Consider the following 15,126-nt stretch of genomic DNA (forward strand, 5'->3'; position numbering starts at 1 on the left):
CCCGTGGACTGTGCGCCTCGGGAGGTGCGGACTCGACCCGCCGCGGGCCCCGCAGGTCTAGCGGGGCGCCCGGCCCCGGGTCGGCGCGGCGGTCAGGGCCGTGCGGGGCCGCGGCCTCGCGCCCCGGGAGGCCTGCGGGGCTCCCCGCCCTCCTCGCCTCGCGCCGGCCGCACCGCTCCCCGGAGGCTGGCGCGCAGGCCACGGGAACGCTGCCGTCCGCGCGTTCTCCGTGCACGGTGGCCGTCCCTGCCCTGGCCGGTCCTCCCGCACCAAGACGCCCGCGCGTCCCCAAGACCCGCTCGCTTCAGCGGACAACGTCGGGCAGACGAGACAGAGTGCGCACGCGCTGCCCGCGGGCTTCCTACCGCAGGGTTTCCATGGCGACCGTGAGGGCCGCGTGGCCTCCATTGTTGGTTGGGGTGTGGCCACGCCCACGGGGCGGGGCTGGAGAACCAGGGGTGGGGCCTCAGGCGGCCGGGGGCGGGGCCGGGGGCGGAGCCGGGGTCGCAGGGGGCGAGCGGGCCAGGCAGCCCCTCCCGCGCCCTGGCTCCCCGCGCCCTGGCTCCCCGCGTCCTCCCTTGAAGACCCCGTAAGAGGCCCGAGGGTCCCCTAGCCTTTTTCGGAGACTCGGAGAGAGCCTCGGTAGAGCCCCGCGGCCGGCGAGCTCGCGACAGGGCCGAGCGTCCTCCCCGGACGGGGCCGCCTTCGTGCCGACCGGGGGCCGCTGCCGCGGGGCCGGTGAGCACTGCGGGCGGAGCCTGAACCGCGAGCACTGCGGGAGGAGCCGGGAGCACTGCGGGCGGAGCCGCGAGCCGTGGGCACTGCGGGCGGAGCCGCGAGCGGTGAGCACTGCGGGCGGAGCCTGAACCGCGAGCACTGCGGGAGGAGCCGCGAGCTCTGCGGGCGGAGCCGGGAGCCGTGGGCACTGCGGGCGGAGCCGTGGGCACTGCGGGCGGAGCCGGGAGCCGTGGGCACTGCGGGCGGAGCCGCGAGCGGTGAGCACTGCGGGCGGAGCCTGAACCGCGAGCACTGCGGGAGGAGCCGCGAGCTCTGCGGGCGGAGCCGGGAGCCGTGGGCACTGCGGGCGGAGCCGGGAGCCGTGGGCACTGCGGGCGGAGCCGTGGGCACTGCGGGCGGAGCCGGGAGCCGGGAGCACTGCCGCAGGCCGGCGGGACCAGCGCACAAGGTTGAGCAGAGGCCGAGTGCGCAGGCCTGGCCCCGGCCAGGGCGTCCGGCCTGCTCGCGTCACTCAGCCCCTAGCCGACGCCTGGGGATGACGGGGCGGCTGGCCGGCACCCTGGCTCCGGTCATCCGCGGCATCCCGGCATCCCGGCATCCCATCATCCCATCATCCCGTCATCCCGTCATCCCCGTCATCCCGTCATCCCGTCATCCCCGTCATCCCGGCATCCCGTCATCCCCGTCACCCCGGCATCCCGTCATCCCGTCATCCCCGTCACCCCGGCATCCCCGGCGTCCCCGGGTCCCCACCGGCATCCCGGCATCCCTGTTGTCCTGGTCATCCCCTCATCCCGTCATCGTGTGGAATGCTTAGACCGTGTTTACCCACATTCCTTCATCTTGAATGCAGTCGGTTCTGTTGGCAGCTCTGCGTCTTCCCAGAGTTCAAATGTCTGAGCGAATTTAACAAATATTTTAGACAAATGAAGCATTTTTTTAAACAAACTTAACAAATGTTTAACAAATTTAAAAGTCAGATCCAGGGTAGTGCCTATTAGAAAGGATGGGATTGGGGCAGGGGAAAGCCCTGGGCTGTGGGTGGCCTTGTAGCAGGGTGGTGAGATGCTGGCTGCCCGCGGGGGTGTGTGGTTGCCATGTTTCCTTCCTGTGTCTCCAGGGGACTCCTGATGAAGGATGAGTGGTGACCACTGGAGGCCGACAGATGGAGGAAGGCAACGCCTCCCCAGCCACCCCCTGGGCTGTGCATGAGATGGAGGCCTGTGAGCGTCCGGCCAAGACCAGGAGCCTGCCGGCCTCCCCCTACGAAGAGTTTCACAAGGACACTGAGGAGGTCATCTATCCTCCTGATCTGATTTTAGACCTGAGTAACAGCGGTCTGAGTCATGTTGGAGAGGCCTTCAAAATCCCCAACCTTCAAGTAAGTGGTCAGGTCCTAAGGTGTTGCACAAGGCCGTGAGATGAGGGCACTGGAAGAGGGCGCTGGCCTTGAGTTCCAGGCCTCTGTCTCCTTAGGAGGGATGAATTCTAGACTAAGGCACAGGAAGGGTTCATGGGCTTTCATATGCTGATGATAGCAAAGAGCAATGGAGAAGCAGCACTAGCAAGCCGGATGGATACCTAGCCAGATGGCACCTTCTCTGTCTGCAGATTGCCTTTCTCGACCAGGAAGTCTCAGCCAGAAAACATGCAGATGACCTTTCCTTTTTCCTTTTCTTTTCTACCCCTCCTTCCCTTCCTCCCTCCCTTCCTGTTTTGAGTCAGGGTCTCACTATATAATTTCAAACGCATTAAGCCCCGCCCCCCAGTGCACTCCTCTCATTAACACCAACATTTAGGGCCACACTACTGGCCTAGGGACTCCTCACCTGTGTTCCTGTCATGCACATGTTACTTATGAGAAGTGAGTGCTTACAATTTTAACAAAGGGGTCTGGTCAGCCTTAAGCTTCTTGATGCTCTTACACAGGCAGAGGAAGAAGGTGACTCCACTTTAGATTTCACACGGATCTTCATAACGTACGCCTTCCAGAGGACAGGTATCAGTTAGAATTTTATCACCACAACAGAAGTCAGTAGGCAAGGCAGAACATACCAGGCCAGGGCCCCACTGTGAGCTGTAGACCTAGGGGTGAGGGCCTCTCTCTGAGCTGTAGACCTAGGGGTGAGGGCCTCTCTCTGAGCTGTAGACCTAGGGGTGAGGGTCTACCACTGAGCTGTAGACCTAGGGGTGAGGGCCTCTCTCTGAGCTGCAGACCATACGAGTTGAAAGCTAAGTTATGCAGTTGCAGTAGCAATCCCAGCAGCCACAAACAAGCCTACCAGACATGCAGACTTGTGGATATAGAAAGAACCTTCCCCTTTCGCCCACGCAGACCCCCAACAAAAGTCAGAGAAAGTCTCAGATGCAAAGCATTGGCTGCTCTTGCAGGGAAAAGGAGTTGTGTAATTTTCTAAGCTCATTTACTGGCTTTCAGAGGGACCTGTGGCTTCAAATTTGAACACCAGACTTAGCTCACAGGTAGAAGAAAAGAGAAGGCCTGAAAAGGTGAAAAATCTCCACTAAAGGAACAGGAAGGGCCATGATGGAGGAAAGCACACACCTGTGAACGGGGACATTGTCTGCCATGCTCACAGGCACACACAGTGTGTGTGGGGACATGTGCTCGTGCATTTCAAGGGTTCTTTCCCTGTTTCCATGCAGGGGGGGCATGCATTTTCATATGCCTGGAGGTGTGTATTTGTGTGTGTGTGTGTGTGATGTGCATTCTCATGCACCTGGAAGGCATACATGTATGTACATGGGACAATTGGAGATGTACATGACAGGTGTTTCCATGTACCTGGATATGTATGTGAGCACTTTCTCATGTACCTGGAAGCATGTACTCTGTACTTTAATTGCTACTGCTCTCTAGAGATTATACCAGCTGCCAGGAGACAGGTGTAGTGGTTCCCAGAAGCCTACACGTGATTTTGGTTTGGAAGACAGGGCTGGTAGTTGAATTGGAATTTAGGAAGTCATAATGGCTAGCACTTGTGGGCACTTCCTGGTTTTCTGCTCATTTTGGTGCTACTCTGCAGCTTAGGTCCCAGACCCTCATCCTACAGGTAAGCCACGGCACAGAACACATCAAGAACTTGCTGAAGGTTATATAGCTAATAGTTTTTGAAATCTGACTTTGAGCCCAGACAACCTAGAGTCTGGTCAGTGCTCGCTTCAACTATTTCTAGGGCTCAGCTGAATGTGAATATTGGTGCAAATATGTGTGATCATGCAAATAGATACACAATATAGCAACAGCATTAAGTAAGGTATTTTTAAAAAAATTACCTTTAAGTCAGCCATGGTATGGCTATAAATTACATACACAGTGTTCCTCCTTATCCAGAAAGATTAAGTAGAAAATTAAGAAGTGATTAATGCTTTAATAGCTTATTACAATCTGTTGTTAGTTTTACTAGTTATTGTTCTTACTGTGCGAAGTATGTAAGTTACACCTTATAGGGGACACTGGAAACAGTGTCTTCCAGTGCTCTGTGGTCCCGGCACCCACAGGGAACGGCTCAGATCAGCAGTGTGCATACTCCTTTCTCTTATTTATGATGATGACGTAAACTTCTGCTGTGATGATGTGTCGTGCTCTGGAATGATCATTTCTAGGGTTATTTGATGTGGCTGTTCCTCCTAAATTGTGCCACAGCAAATCTCTCAAGAGCCTCTGTCCTTGAGTCGTGCAGGCTCAGACTGAATCCCTGGCTTTAGTCGTGATTTCTGACTATTCACTGCCAGGGCTTCTGAGAGTCATGATGGCTTCCTGTGGCAGGAAGAAGAAACCAGAGGTTAAAACCTCAAGATGCTTGATGTGGAGGTGATGTGTGTGCAGTCCCTCCGGCTCTGAAAGGTGATGTGTGTGCAGTCCCTCCAGCTCTGAAAGTGGTGATGTGTGTGCAGTCCCTCCAGCTCTGAAAGTGGTGATGTGTGTGCAGTCCCTCCAGCTCTGAAAGTGGCTTTTCCCCCTGCCCAATGTGTGCACATTGTGTCTGCTGTTTTAGCTCCTTAAGTGTAAAACTTTTCTGTGTGATGTCTGTAGTTGTGGTTGTCGGCAGGCCTTTTGCAGTGTTCTTGGACATAGCCATTTCAGATGCAGCTGCTAACAGCACGTTCTGGTTCCCCTCTTGTGGAAGCAACTGTACCTGCAGAGGAACGCCCTGTGCACCATCCCTGGGGACTTCTTCCAGCGGCTGCCCAGCCTGACCTGGCTTGACCTTCGCTTTAACAAAATTAGAGTGCTTCCCGTTGGGATCGGATCTCATAAGTAAGTGGTGGGTTTTTCTTTCTAGATCTTAAGAAAGCATTGTTTCAAAGTGCCTAATTCCGGGTCCCTGGCAACATGGCTTCTCTTCGGCAGTAAAGCAGCAGGTTTTTAGATTTCTTTTTTTTTTTGGGGGGGGGGGGTCCGGTCGTGAGGCCTGAACTCTGAGCCTGGGCGCTGTCCCTCAGCTCTTCAGCTCAAGGCTAGCGCTCTACCACTTGAGCCGCAGTGCCACTTCCGGCTTTTTTTCTTTTTTGCTTATGTGGTGCTGAGGAATCAAACCCAAGGCCTCAGGCATGCAAGGCAAGTGCTCTACCACTGAGCCACCTTCCCAGCCCCAGCAGCAGGTTTTTAGAGTCAGCTGTCCCAAGCGCACCCAGCAGAGCTGCCGTGACGCTGGCTCTGGGGAAGGGGCAGAAGCCAAGCCTTTATGGGGCAGTCCGTGCAGGTTTTGTGAGCTCTGATTCCATCTGACTCACTCTGCCTGCAGGTCAGGAGTTAAATCCAGCCACCCGGTTCCTACAGGCCCCCATAATTTGGAAAATAATGGGAAATCCTCGTTTTGGAAAGCTGGAAAGGCCTAAGCCAAGAGGTGTACTTGGCCACACCTCCTCCCTCAGATTCTAAGGGTGCCCTTGCTGTCCTACCCAAGAGCAGAACTCTGTCCATTCTTGAAAGCCTCTTCCAGAGGCTGGAGCCTCTGTGGAGTCTGCCTCCTTTCCTGAGCCCACCCTCCAATATGTCCTCCCGTGCCAGTGCTTCTCAGCCCTCAGAAGCCATGGTGCAACAAATGCTTAGACCCTCCCTCGCGTCAGCGTGTCTGGGCTGGTGGAAGAGCTTGTGCCCAAGCCCTGGGAGAGGGCAGGGATGACACAGAGGCCAGGGTGGAGAAGCAGAACAGGATGATGCAGAAGGAGGCCAAAGAGTTGGAATCTGTGTTCTCAACTTGGGAATTTGTTTGCAAAGAACTGGCAAGTTCCAGGAAGGCTGGAATGTAGGGGAGTAGAGCTGGACTTGGCCTCAGATCACTGAATGGAAGCCACTTTGTAATCCCTGAAGGAGGCTGTGGTCAGGCTGGGTCTCCGGGCACTGACACAGGGAGAAGAGAGGTCTCCAGGGTGATCACCACATGCCAGTAGCCTCAGCCCTATGCAGGGAGGCACAGGGCCCTTCCCCTGGGTTCCATGTGCTGTCTTACAACATTATTAAAAGGGAGACTACGCCGGGCGCAGGTGGCTCACACCTGTAATCCTAGCTACTCAGGAGGCTGAGATCTGAGGATCGCGGTTCAAAGCCAGCCCGGGCAGGAAAGTCCGTGAGACTCTTATCTCCAATAAACCACCAGAAAACTGGAAGTGGTGTTGCGGCTCAAGTGGTAGAGTGCTCGCCTTCAGCTGAAGAGCGCAGGGACAGCGCCCAGGCCCAGAGTTCAAGCTCCACGACCGACAAAAAAAAAGGGAGACTATTTTGCCATTCAGAGCTGTGAAGTGGCTACTCCTGTGGTTGCTAGTTTGAGCAGCTGGAGTCTCTTCCAGGAGCCCTAGGTACCTTGAGTGAGTCTTGGATGGACCCGTCCAAAAGGGCAGTGTCCTTGGGCACCAGGCGAATGTGCTGCTTCCTGCTCAGCCAGCTGGGTGCGGGCACTGTCCAGGAGGCCCCATCTCCTAGGCCTCTGTGCCTTCCGTCCTCTGTCTGGGGAACTGAGTTTTCCCTGCCCAAAATTCTTTCAGCCTCAGCACTCACTTCTAGAGAGCAATTACTACAAAGAGTAAAAATAAACTAAAGCCTACTCCTGTAAACACCACTTCTTCCTGAAATAAGCAGTCAGAGCAGCTGCTTTGTGGTGTTCAAGAAACGATTTGGCTGTGATTTATCACCCATTCTATCAGAATTGGATCAGCTTGCTGAGAGCTACAACATATCAATTAAAAACTTTAAGGAATGATGCCTTATTAAAGCCTTAAATGTAAAAAGTACAAACAATGACAATGTTGATGTTCCCCCTCTCTCCCTGTCCTGGATGTGAGATTTGCCTGACAGAGGAGGTTTTTGAAAGGTGGATCGAGGTCTTTTGCCTTCTGAGGCACACAAGCTCCGTGCATTGTGTAGGTTCAGATGCAGCTGAGAGTCAGTGAAATGAAACAGGCAGTGAGCAAACTTTGCGTTGCAGACAGCACACAATGAATTAGCACTCAGAAATGGATCATTTAAGGTGTACACAAGAATATTCTAGTGTATCATTGCATCATTGCCTACAGTAGGAAAATCTCCTGCCTGCTTCCAATTTAATATTGGTAAATGTTTTACCATTTCCCCTGCCAAAAAACCCCACAAACCCAGACCCTGGTCAAGCCCATCCTTCTTCCTTACCTGGGAGAAGCCCGGGGCTGCTCCCCTCAGGGTCTGGAGGCCCTGCTCATCTTAAAGTGCTGGCTCCAACTTTTGGGCTATTTCCTTATGAACAAAGATAAATGAGTGAAGTAGCAATCATGAACAGTCTCCTTCAGAATTTCATTCTTTAAACATGTCAAACAGTAAGAAGACTTGGAGAAACGAGTTAATGGTCCCACAGTGAACAGAAAGTGGGTGTGAGCTCCCAGGGTGGGAGCTGCTGTGGCCCTGGGACCCCGGGGGGGGGGGGCTGGTGTGCCCAGCACACCTGTTGTGCGGTAGAGCGGCCCGGAGCGGCCGCCCCGCCCTCGCGGTGAGGGGAGCAGAGTGTCAGCAGTTGCCCCTCAGTGCTGTGTGGCCTGGAGCCGCAGGAGCTGTGCCCTGGAGGAGGTGATCTCACAGGAGGCGAGCACGGGCTTGAGTAGGCTGTTTATTACAGAGGTCAGCCGAGGACCTCTAAGAAACAAAGAAAAGACTAGATCGTTAGTCTTTAGAATTAACTGTGAAACAACAAATTGGAGAGAGACTCGACAAATGGGACTACCTTAAAATAAAAATCTTCTGCACAGCTAAATCTGTCGCAACCAAGCTAGAAAGACAACCAACTAATTGGGAAAAAATATTTACCAGCAATGTATCAGACAAGGGGTTAACATCCAGTATATACAGGGAACTCAAGAAACTAATCCCTCCCAAACCTAACAAACCAATTACTAAATGGGCAAGGGAACTAAAGAGGGACTTCTCAAATGAAGAAATAAAAATGGCAAAGAAACACATGAGGAAATGTTCATCATCCCTGGTGGTGAAGGAAATGCAAATAAAGACAACCCTGAGATACCACCTTACCCCAGTCAGAATGTCCCACATCCACAAATCAGCCAACGACAAATGCTGGAGGGGTTGTGGAGAAAGAGGAACCCTATTACACTGCTGGTGGGAATGTACACTTATACAACCACTTTGGAAAGCAGTCAGGAGGTTCCTCAGAAAGCTAAAGATTGACCTCCCTTATGACCCAGTCATACCACTTCTAGGCATCTACCCTGAACAACAGGAACCAATATACAAGGACACGTGCACCTCCATGTTTATTGCAGCACTGTTCACAATAGCTAGGATACGGAAACAACCCAGATGCCCCACCACAGATGAATGGATCCAAAAATTGTGGTATCTATACACAATGGAATATTATGCAGCCATTAGAAATGACAAAATAATGGCATTTGCAGGGAAATGGATGGAGCTAGAAGAAATCATGTTGAGCGAGGTAAGCCAAGAGCAAAGAGACAAACGGTACATGGTCTCCCTGATAAGTGGATGCTAAATCCAAAATGTTAGGTGATACGACAAAACTAACAGGACTTAAGAAACAAAGAACTCCCACTCATCTGGTCGAACCACTACTAAATATCCCCGTGCTGCTGATCACATATATGGTGTATAACATGTGTACACCATTATATGTTATAGACTGTGATAGGCAATTTGCTCCAGGAAAGTTAGAATGAACTTGTGACTTTAAATGAGCATCATTATTCCACAATACTATGAAATTTGGGAAATTATGTAATCACTTAATCATAATCAAAAAAAAAAAAACCTTGGGGAAGGTAGGGAGGGAAGGGATGGTAGGGGGAAAACAATGGAGGGGGTAACAATGTTCAATAGGAAGTGTACTCATTACCTTACTCATGTAACTGTAACCCTCTGTATAGTATCTTTACAATAAAAAAAAAAGAATTAACTGTGAAAAATAAGAAGCCAAGTAGCATAAAGGTTCCGGAGGGAGTTGACCTGGAAATAGGAGGTTGTGCATCTGCACTGCACCTGTGCAGAGGTAGCATGTCCGTTCATCTGTGCTGTCCAGCTATTTTATATATACTCCATGTGGATGCTAAGTTTTCTAAGGGTTGTTACTAGGTAGAGAAAGACGGGATCCAGGGTCACACATGCTCCAGAAACACTGTCCTGACTGCACTCTTGGCCTGAGTCTCCAGTCCTGGGGGTGGACAGCTGGCCCCTGGGGGAGTGGACATCCTGCCCAGAGAACTCCCAAATGCTTCTGATAGATGCTTCTCAAAGACCATCTTGAAATACTAGCATTGCCTCTAGTGTGTCCCAGGAAAAACCACCAGCTGTGAGGTCTGAACAGAGATGGGGAGCCCGCCAGGGGCCATGCAACAGGCCTTGGATTTGCACCCAGGATCTACTGGTGACGTCCAGAGACATTAGTGGCCATCACCCTGGGGCTGGGGTGCCACAGGTGTGGGAAGTTCAGAACAAAGAGCTGCTGGGCCTCTGGCCCTAGTAACCCCAAGGCAGAGTGAACCTCCTGGAGTCCCGAGACACACTCCTGTAATGTACCTTACCAAACGACCCATCAGAAAAGACAGATGAAAGAATCACCATAACTGTAGAGATGGTCACTATATTTTCTGCCTCTGAAATTATTTTTGTTTTGTTTTGTTTTGAAGGCATTTGAAAACTTTGCTTTTAGAAAAAAATCCTATCAAAACGTTACCTGTGGAACTGGGTAAGTGCTAGAATAATTAAATAAGTGATTTCGCCGCACTGTCTGTGAAGTTTCTAGGCCTTATGACAGAAATACTACCAGTATTGCAGAACCAGCCACACGGCACGGGCGGGCGGTGTTTGGGGGTCTGTTTGGGGTCAAGTGGCTACTGCAGTTACACATGTTGCCCGTGTGGAAGGTGCACGTGTGCATGTGTGTGACAAGTGGTGAGAATGTAGAGCTCTGTGTACAGCAATCTGTCTCCCCTGGTGCTACTGGTCACAGCGTGGGTCACACCCCTTGGGCCTGTGTGATTTTCCTGGAGCCCCAGAGCCTTGTCTGAGCACCCTCTTTCAGAGTGTTAATAAGTTGAGTCTGGGCCCCTGTACCCCTGGTTGGTGTGTGTGTGTGTGTGTGTGTGTGTGTGTGTGTGTGTGTGTGTGTGTGTGTGTGTGTGTGTGTGTGTGTGTGTGTGTGTGTGTGTGTGTGTGTGTGTGTGTGTGTGTGTGTGTGTGTGTGTGTGTGTGTGTGTGTGTGTGTGTGTGTGTGTGGTTTGTCCACATGACTGTGTAACATAATTTGCTTGTTTGTGTGCATTTTCCTGTCTTTGAGGAGGAAGATAACTTTCTCTATTTTGCATTTGAATTGTCTCCGTTTTCTGTTCTTTGTTATTTGTGTCTGCTTCATTTGGATTTGATTTTCCATATTTTCAAGCTTAATTGAGTTGAAAGCTTGGGGTTTGATTTTAAATTGTTCTTTTCTAATGTGTATTTACAACTACAATATTGCCCTACACACTGCCTTAGTATTTTCCTCCTGTTTTGACTTGCAAGTGATTTTATCATACAGATGAAAATGTTCCTGATATAATCACTTCATTGGGCTATACATGAGTATGCTGTTTAATTTATATAAAAAATAAAACAAAAAACTGAGACTTTCCAACTATCTTCTGTAGCAATGTTCCCTTTAGTCATCATTTTAAAGTCAGACTGGCTTTTAGAAAAGCAAAATCTACATACGACCTGGAGCAATGTATTAAACCACAGATAGCTTGAATAGGTTAAAAGGGAGCGCATAGAACACAGGCTTTGCGGGAGGAAATGGGGCGCAGTGGCAGTGGCTGCAGAGCGGGGTGTCCCGCGCTTCCTCCACGGCTGTCAGCAGCCGCTGCCACCCAGGAATGGCAGCCCTTCACCTCACATCGGGGCCTTCTGTCTCCTGGATGCATGCCGTCAGTGCCATTCTGTCCCATGGGTGCTGGAACGTTCTGTGACCTCGGCATTGTATTCCGTCAGCCAGGGACACTGACGTCAGGTGTTAGCCTGTCACTGTGAAGTGTTCGCTTCCTTCTGTCCTCTGTCCTCAGACACTCATCTGTCACCTGGGTGGCTCTGTCATCACTCAGACACTCATCTGTCACCTCGGTGGCTCTGTCATCAGACACTCGTCTGTCACCTCGGTGGCTCTGTCATCAGACACTCGTCTGTCACCTGGGTGGCTCTGTCATTACTCAGACACTCGTCCGTCACCTCGGTGGCTCTATCATCAGACACTGGTCTGTCACCTGGGTAGCTCTGTCATCAGACACTGGTCTGTCACCTCGGTGGCTCTGTCATCAGACACTCGTCCGTCACCTCGGTGGCTCTGTCATCAGACACTCGTCCGTCACCTCGGTGGCTCTGTCATCAGACACTGGTCTGTCACCTGGGTGGCTCTGTCATCACTCAGACACTCGTCTGTCACCTGGGTGGCTCTGTCATCAGACACTCGTCTGTCACCTCAGTGGCTCTGTCATCAGACACTCGTCCGTCACCTGGGTGGCTCTGTCATCAGACACTCGTCTGTCACCTCGGTGGCTCTGTCATCAGACACTTGTCTGTCACCTGGGTGGCTCTGTCATTACTCAGACACTGGTCCGTCACCTCGGTGGCTCTATCATCAGACACTGGTCTGTCACCTGGGTAGCTCTGTCATCAGACACTGGTCTGTCACCTCGGTGGCTCTGTCATCAGACACTCGTCTGTCACCTGGGTGGCTCTGTCATCAGACACTGGTCCGTCACCTGGGTGGCTCTGTCATCAGACACTCATCCGTCACCTCGGTGGCTCTGTCATCACTCAGACACTCGTCCGTCACCTGGGTGGCTCTGTCATCAGACACTCGTCTGTCACCTGGGTGGCTCTGTCGTCAGACACTCGTCTGTTACCTCGGTGGCTCTGTCATCAGACACTGGTCTGTCACCTGGGTGGCTCTGTTGTCATTTCTGCCTCTCAATCTTGCTGTGTCTCATGGTCTGTCAGGTCTGTTCTGTCACGCGGGCACTGCCCATGGTATCCTGCTGCTTGTGCAGTTAGAACTGTTGTCACTTAGACACAGACAGCATCATTCTGTCTCTAAGGTGCTGCTCATGGAAAAAAAGATGGTTTTCATTTATGCTCCTCAGAGAAGATAGATAACTGTCCTCAAATTCAGAGTTTTTCCCTCTGGTTTCCAAAAGGCTACCAAGGCTGTCTAGTAATCTTTTTGGCACAGTCTTTTTAGTTTTCATTTATTAAAAAAGTAGTTTCTGTTTGTCTGTGAGTTTTCTTTTTTTTTGGATTGGGGTTTTTTCTGGTTTTTTTTGGCGGTTGTGGGGCTTGAACTCAAGACCTGGGCACGATCCCCGAGCTCCTTTTGCTCTACCACTTGAGCCACAGCGCCACTTCTGGTTTTCTGGTGGTTGAGATAAAAGTCTTATGGACATTCCTGCCCAGGCTGACTGAACCATGATCCTCAGATCTCAGCCTCCTGAGTAGCTAGGATTACAGGCATGAGCCACTGGTGCCCAGTGAGGAGGTCTCTTTTTTAATTCTGGGCAGACACACTTTCCTTCACACTTTTGGACATAGTTGTTATAGTCGCTTTAGAATTCTTACCTACCAAGCTATTTGGTCTCAAGGTAAGTTTACCTTGACATGAAGGTGGCTTTACCCTATATCTTCTGTTTCTCCCAGATAATTTCTGTTTTATTAGCATTCCTCATTTGTTACCATTTTATTCTATTGTCCTCTAATTCTTCAAGCACTTTTGTCATCTCTCTGGACATATTTATCATGTGCATAATAGGCATTGGGCCTGCCCTCAGACAGTTCCTGTTGGTGCCTCCTGAGTTCAGGTCACATACTGCGCCTTTCCCTTGCATGTCATGCCATTTGGGGGTTGCAAATAGACATTTTAGGTCATATAGCAGCTTTGGTCTATGAATTTTACCTGAAGGTTTTGCTGTCATTTAATTTTACTTATTTTTCATAACTAGCTTGTTCTTGGCCTGTCTTCCTTTGCAGTCTTCCTTCCTTCCTTCCTTCCTTCCTTCCTTCCTTCCTTCCTTCCTGCCTTCCTTTCTTTCTTTCTATCTTTCTTTCATCAGTTGTGGGCCTGAACTCTGGGCCTGGCCACTGTCCCTCAGCGCGTCAGCTCAAGGCAAGCGCTCTACCACTTAAGCCACAGCTCCACTTCCAGCTTTTCCTGCTTATGTGGTGCTGAGGAATTGAACCCAGGGTCTCAGGCATGCAAGGCAAGCGCTCTATCACTGAGCCACCTTCCCAGCCCCTCTGCAGTTTTTAAAAAGCAATATGTCCGTGATCCCTTCTTATATCAAATACCGGGGGAGTCATTTTGAGACATGAGAGCTGTTGCCTCCTTCCCACGATTGCATTCATTCTGTAGATGAATGCAGAGGGCTGAAGCTGCTCTTCTCCCGTGCAGGGAGTGTGTCCACACTGAAATCGCTGAACTTGAGACACTGCCCTCTGGAATTCCCTCCTCAGCTGATTGTGCAGAAGGGCTTGCTAGCCATCCTGACCTTCCTACGGATGTGTGCGGTGGGTCGCAGCTCTAAAGATGCAGCTCCTCCAGGTTTGTAGACAGTTGTTTACTGCCAGTTGCACAAAAACCAAAATGAGAGGTTTTAGGATCAGGGCAGAGCGTGGTGGTGTCACGGAGAGCCAACTCTTCCCTGCTGAGCTCATGTGGTAAACACAAGTCCCCAGGCCGGCCGGGACTCTCCAGTGTCATGCGCTCTGTTTACGATGCAGTGTCTGTGTAAGGAAGAGGCATGTGAGGGCTGTACAAGCATGTGGGACGCATGTACACAGCATCAGCTCTGACAGACAGGATGGCAGTATGGAAGAGACTGGATGCCTTGAGTGGGGGTAGTTGATCCCATGAAAGGCCACGCTCTAAGGCAGGAGTGAGGATCTGGACCTGTCCTGTGGAGGTCAGGTGCAGGGCCTTTGGACAGCCTCTGGGATCTTGTCATGCACCATCATTAAAGATACCATGACAGACCCCAACGTAGGAACATTCTGGAAGCTAATCTGTGTTCTTACCTCCAAAGAGGAAGCATTGAGGTCAGTTCCCAAGTGGAGGAAGTGTAGGGATAGAAAGGTCAGAGGGGGGAGATGACAGTGAGGTTCTCTGTTCACCCTGCCCCTTGGCTCCCACCAGCCTGGCGGGCCCACACCTGTCCTGGCCAGACCCCTCCAGGCCACGGTTCTGAGTGTCTGCCTGTCCCTGAGCAGTTAATCAGCCCATGTCCCCAGGAGGGGGAGAGACACTTCACAGCTCGAGACCGTGATGAATGTGCTGTGGCCTTTGTTCCCTCATAGTTTACATAGCTCTGAGGCCTCCAGTAGCTAACAAAGCAGGCCCAAAGCAGTATCTTACACCTACAATCCCAGCTACTCAGGAGGTCGAGAATGGGAAGAGCGTAGTTTGAGGTCAAACGAGGCAACGTTAGTGACACGTGCTGCCAGTGGGAGCCCAGGTGCAATCCCTGTGCCTGTGTCCCAGCCACACAGCAGACATAGGTGCGAAGATCGCATGGACCAAGACCTGGGAGGCCCTACCTGACAAACACATGGACCAAGCGGAAGAGCACCCTGAGTTCAAACCCCAGGGACAAAGCATTGCACAGGGACAGCAGGCAAAGTAGCCAGCAACTAGCCAGGAAAAAAGATTCAGGAGATGGGGTCAGGGGGAGACACAGACATGTTGTGAATGTGGCCTGCTGGCCTCACTGATTCCTGTAGAAGGTTACCCCAAATGGAAGAACTGTGTGAGGAGGCCAAGCCTTCAAGCACTGTGTCCGTGCCCTGCCTGGCGTGTGACAGCCTCCAGGGCCCGGGGTGGGGTGCTGCCCCCTGCACACCCTCCCCTGGAG

The 15,126-nt window shown here is 51.8% G+C and overlaps 1 protein-coding gene across 7 annotated transcripts in view; it reads left to right on the top strand.

Annotated features, from left to right (window-relative positions):
- Positions 1–480: 480 nt before the first annotated feature.
- The window catches only part of Lrrc27 (leucine rich repeat containing 27), a 31,011-nt gene continuing 16,365 nt past the window's right edge, over positions 481–15,126 (top strand). For 4 of the 7 annotated variants that reach the window (XM_070011448.1, XM_070011449.1, XM_070011443.1 and 1 more), the window contains exons 1-5: positions 928–995; positions 1,859–2,119; positions 4,887–5,017; positions 9,886–9,944; positions 13,632–13,820. In XM_070011448.1, coding sequence (XP_069867549.1) covers positions 1,904–2,119; positions 4,887–5,017; positions 9,886–9,944; positions 13,632–13,820 — 595 coding nt within the window. In that variant the 5' untranslated portion in view covers positions 928–995; positions 1,859–1,903. Of the gene's footprint in view, positions 843–927; positions 996–1,858; positions 2,120–4,886; positions 5,018–9,885; positions 9,945–13,631; positions 13,821–15,126 lie in introns of those variants that run through there. The other 3 variants (XM_070011450.1, XM_070011446.1, XM_070011445.1) reach the window with 2 other exon arrangements.

This window comes from Dipodomys merriami, unplaced genomic scaffold (genome assembly GCF_024711535.1).
Source record: "Dipodomys merriami isolate MVZ:Mamm:240054 unplaced genomic scaffold, mDipMer1.0.p SCAF_82, whole genome shotgun sequence".
Lineage (NCBI taxonomy): Eukaryota > Metazoa > Chordata > Mammalia > Rodentia > Heteromyidae > Dipodomys > Dipodomys merriami.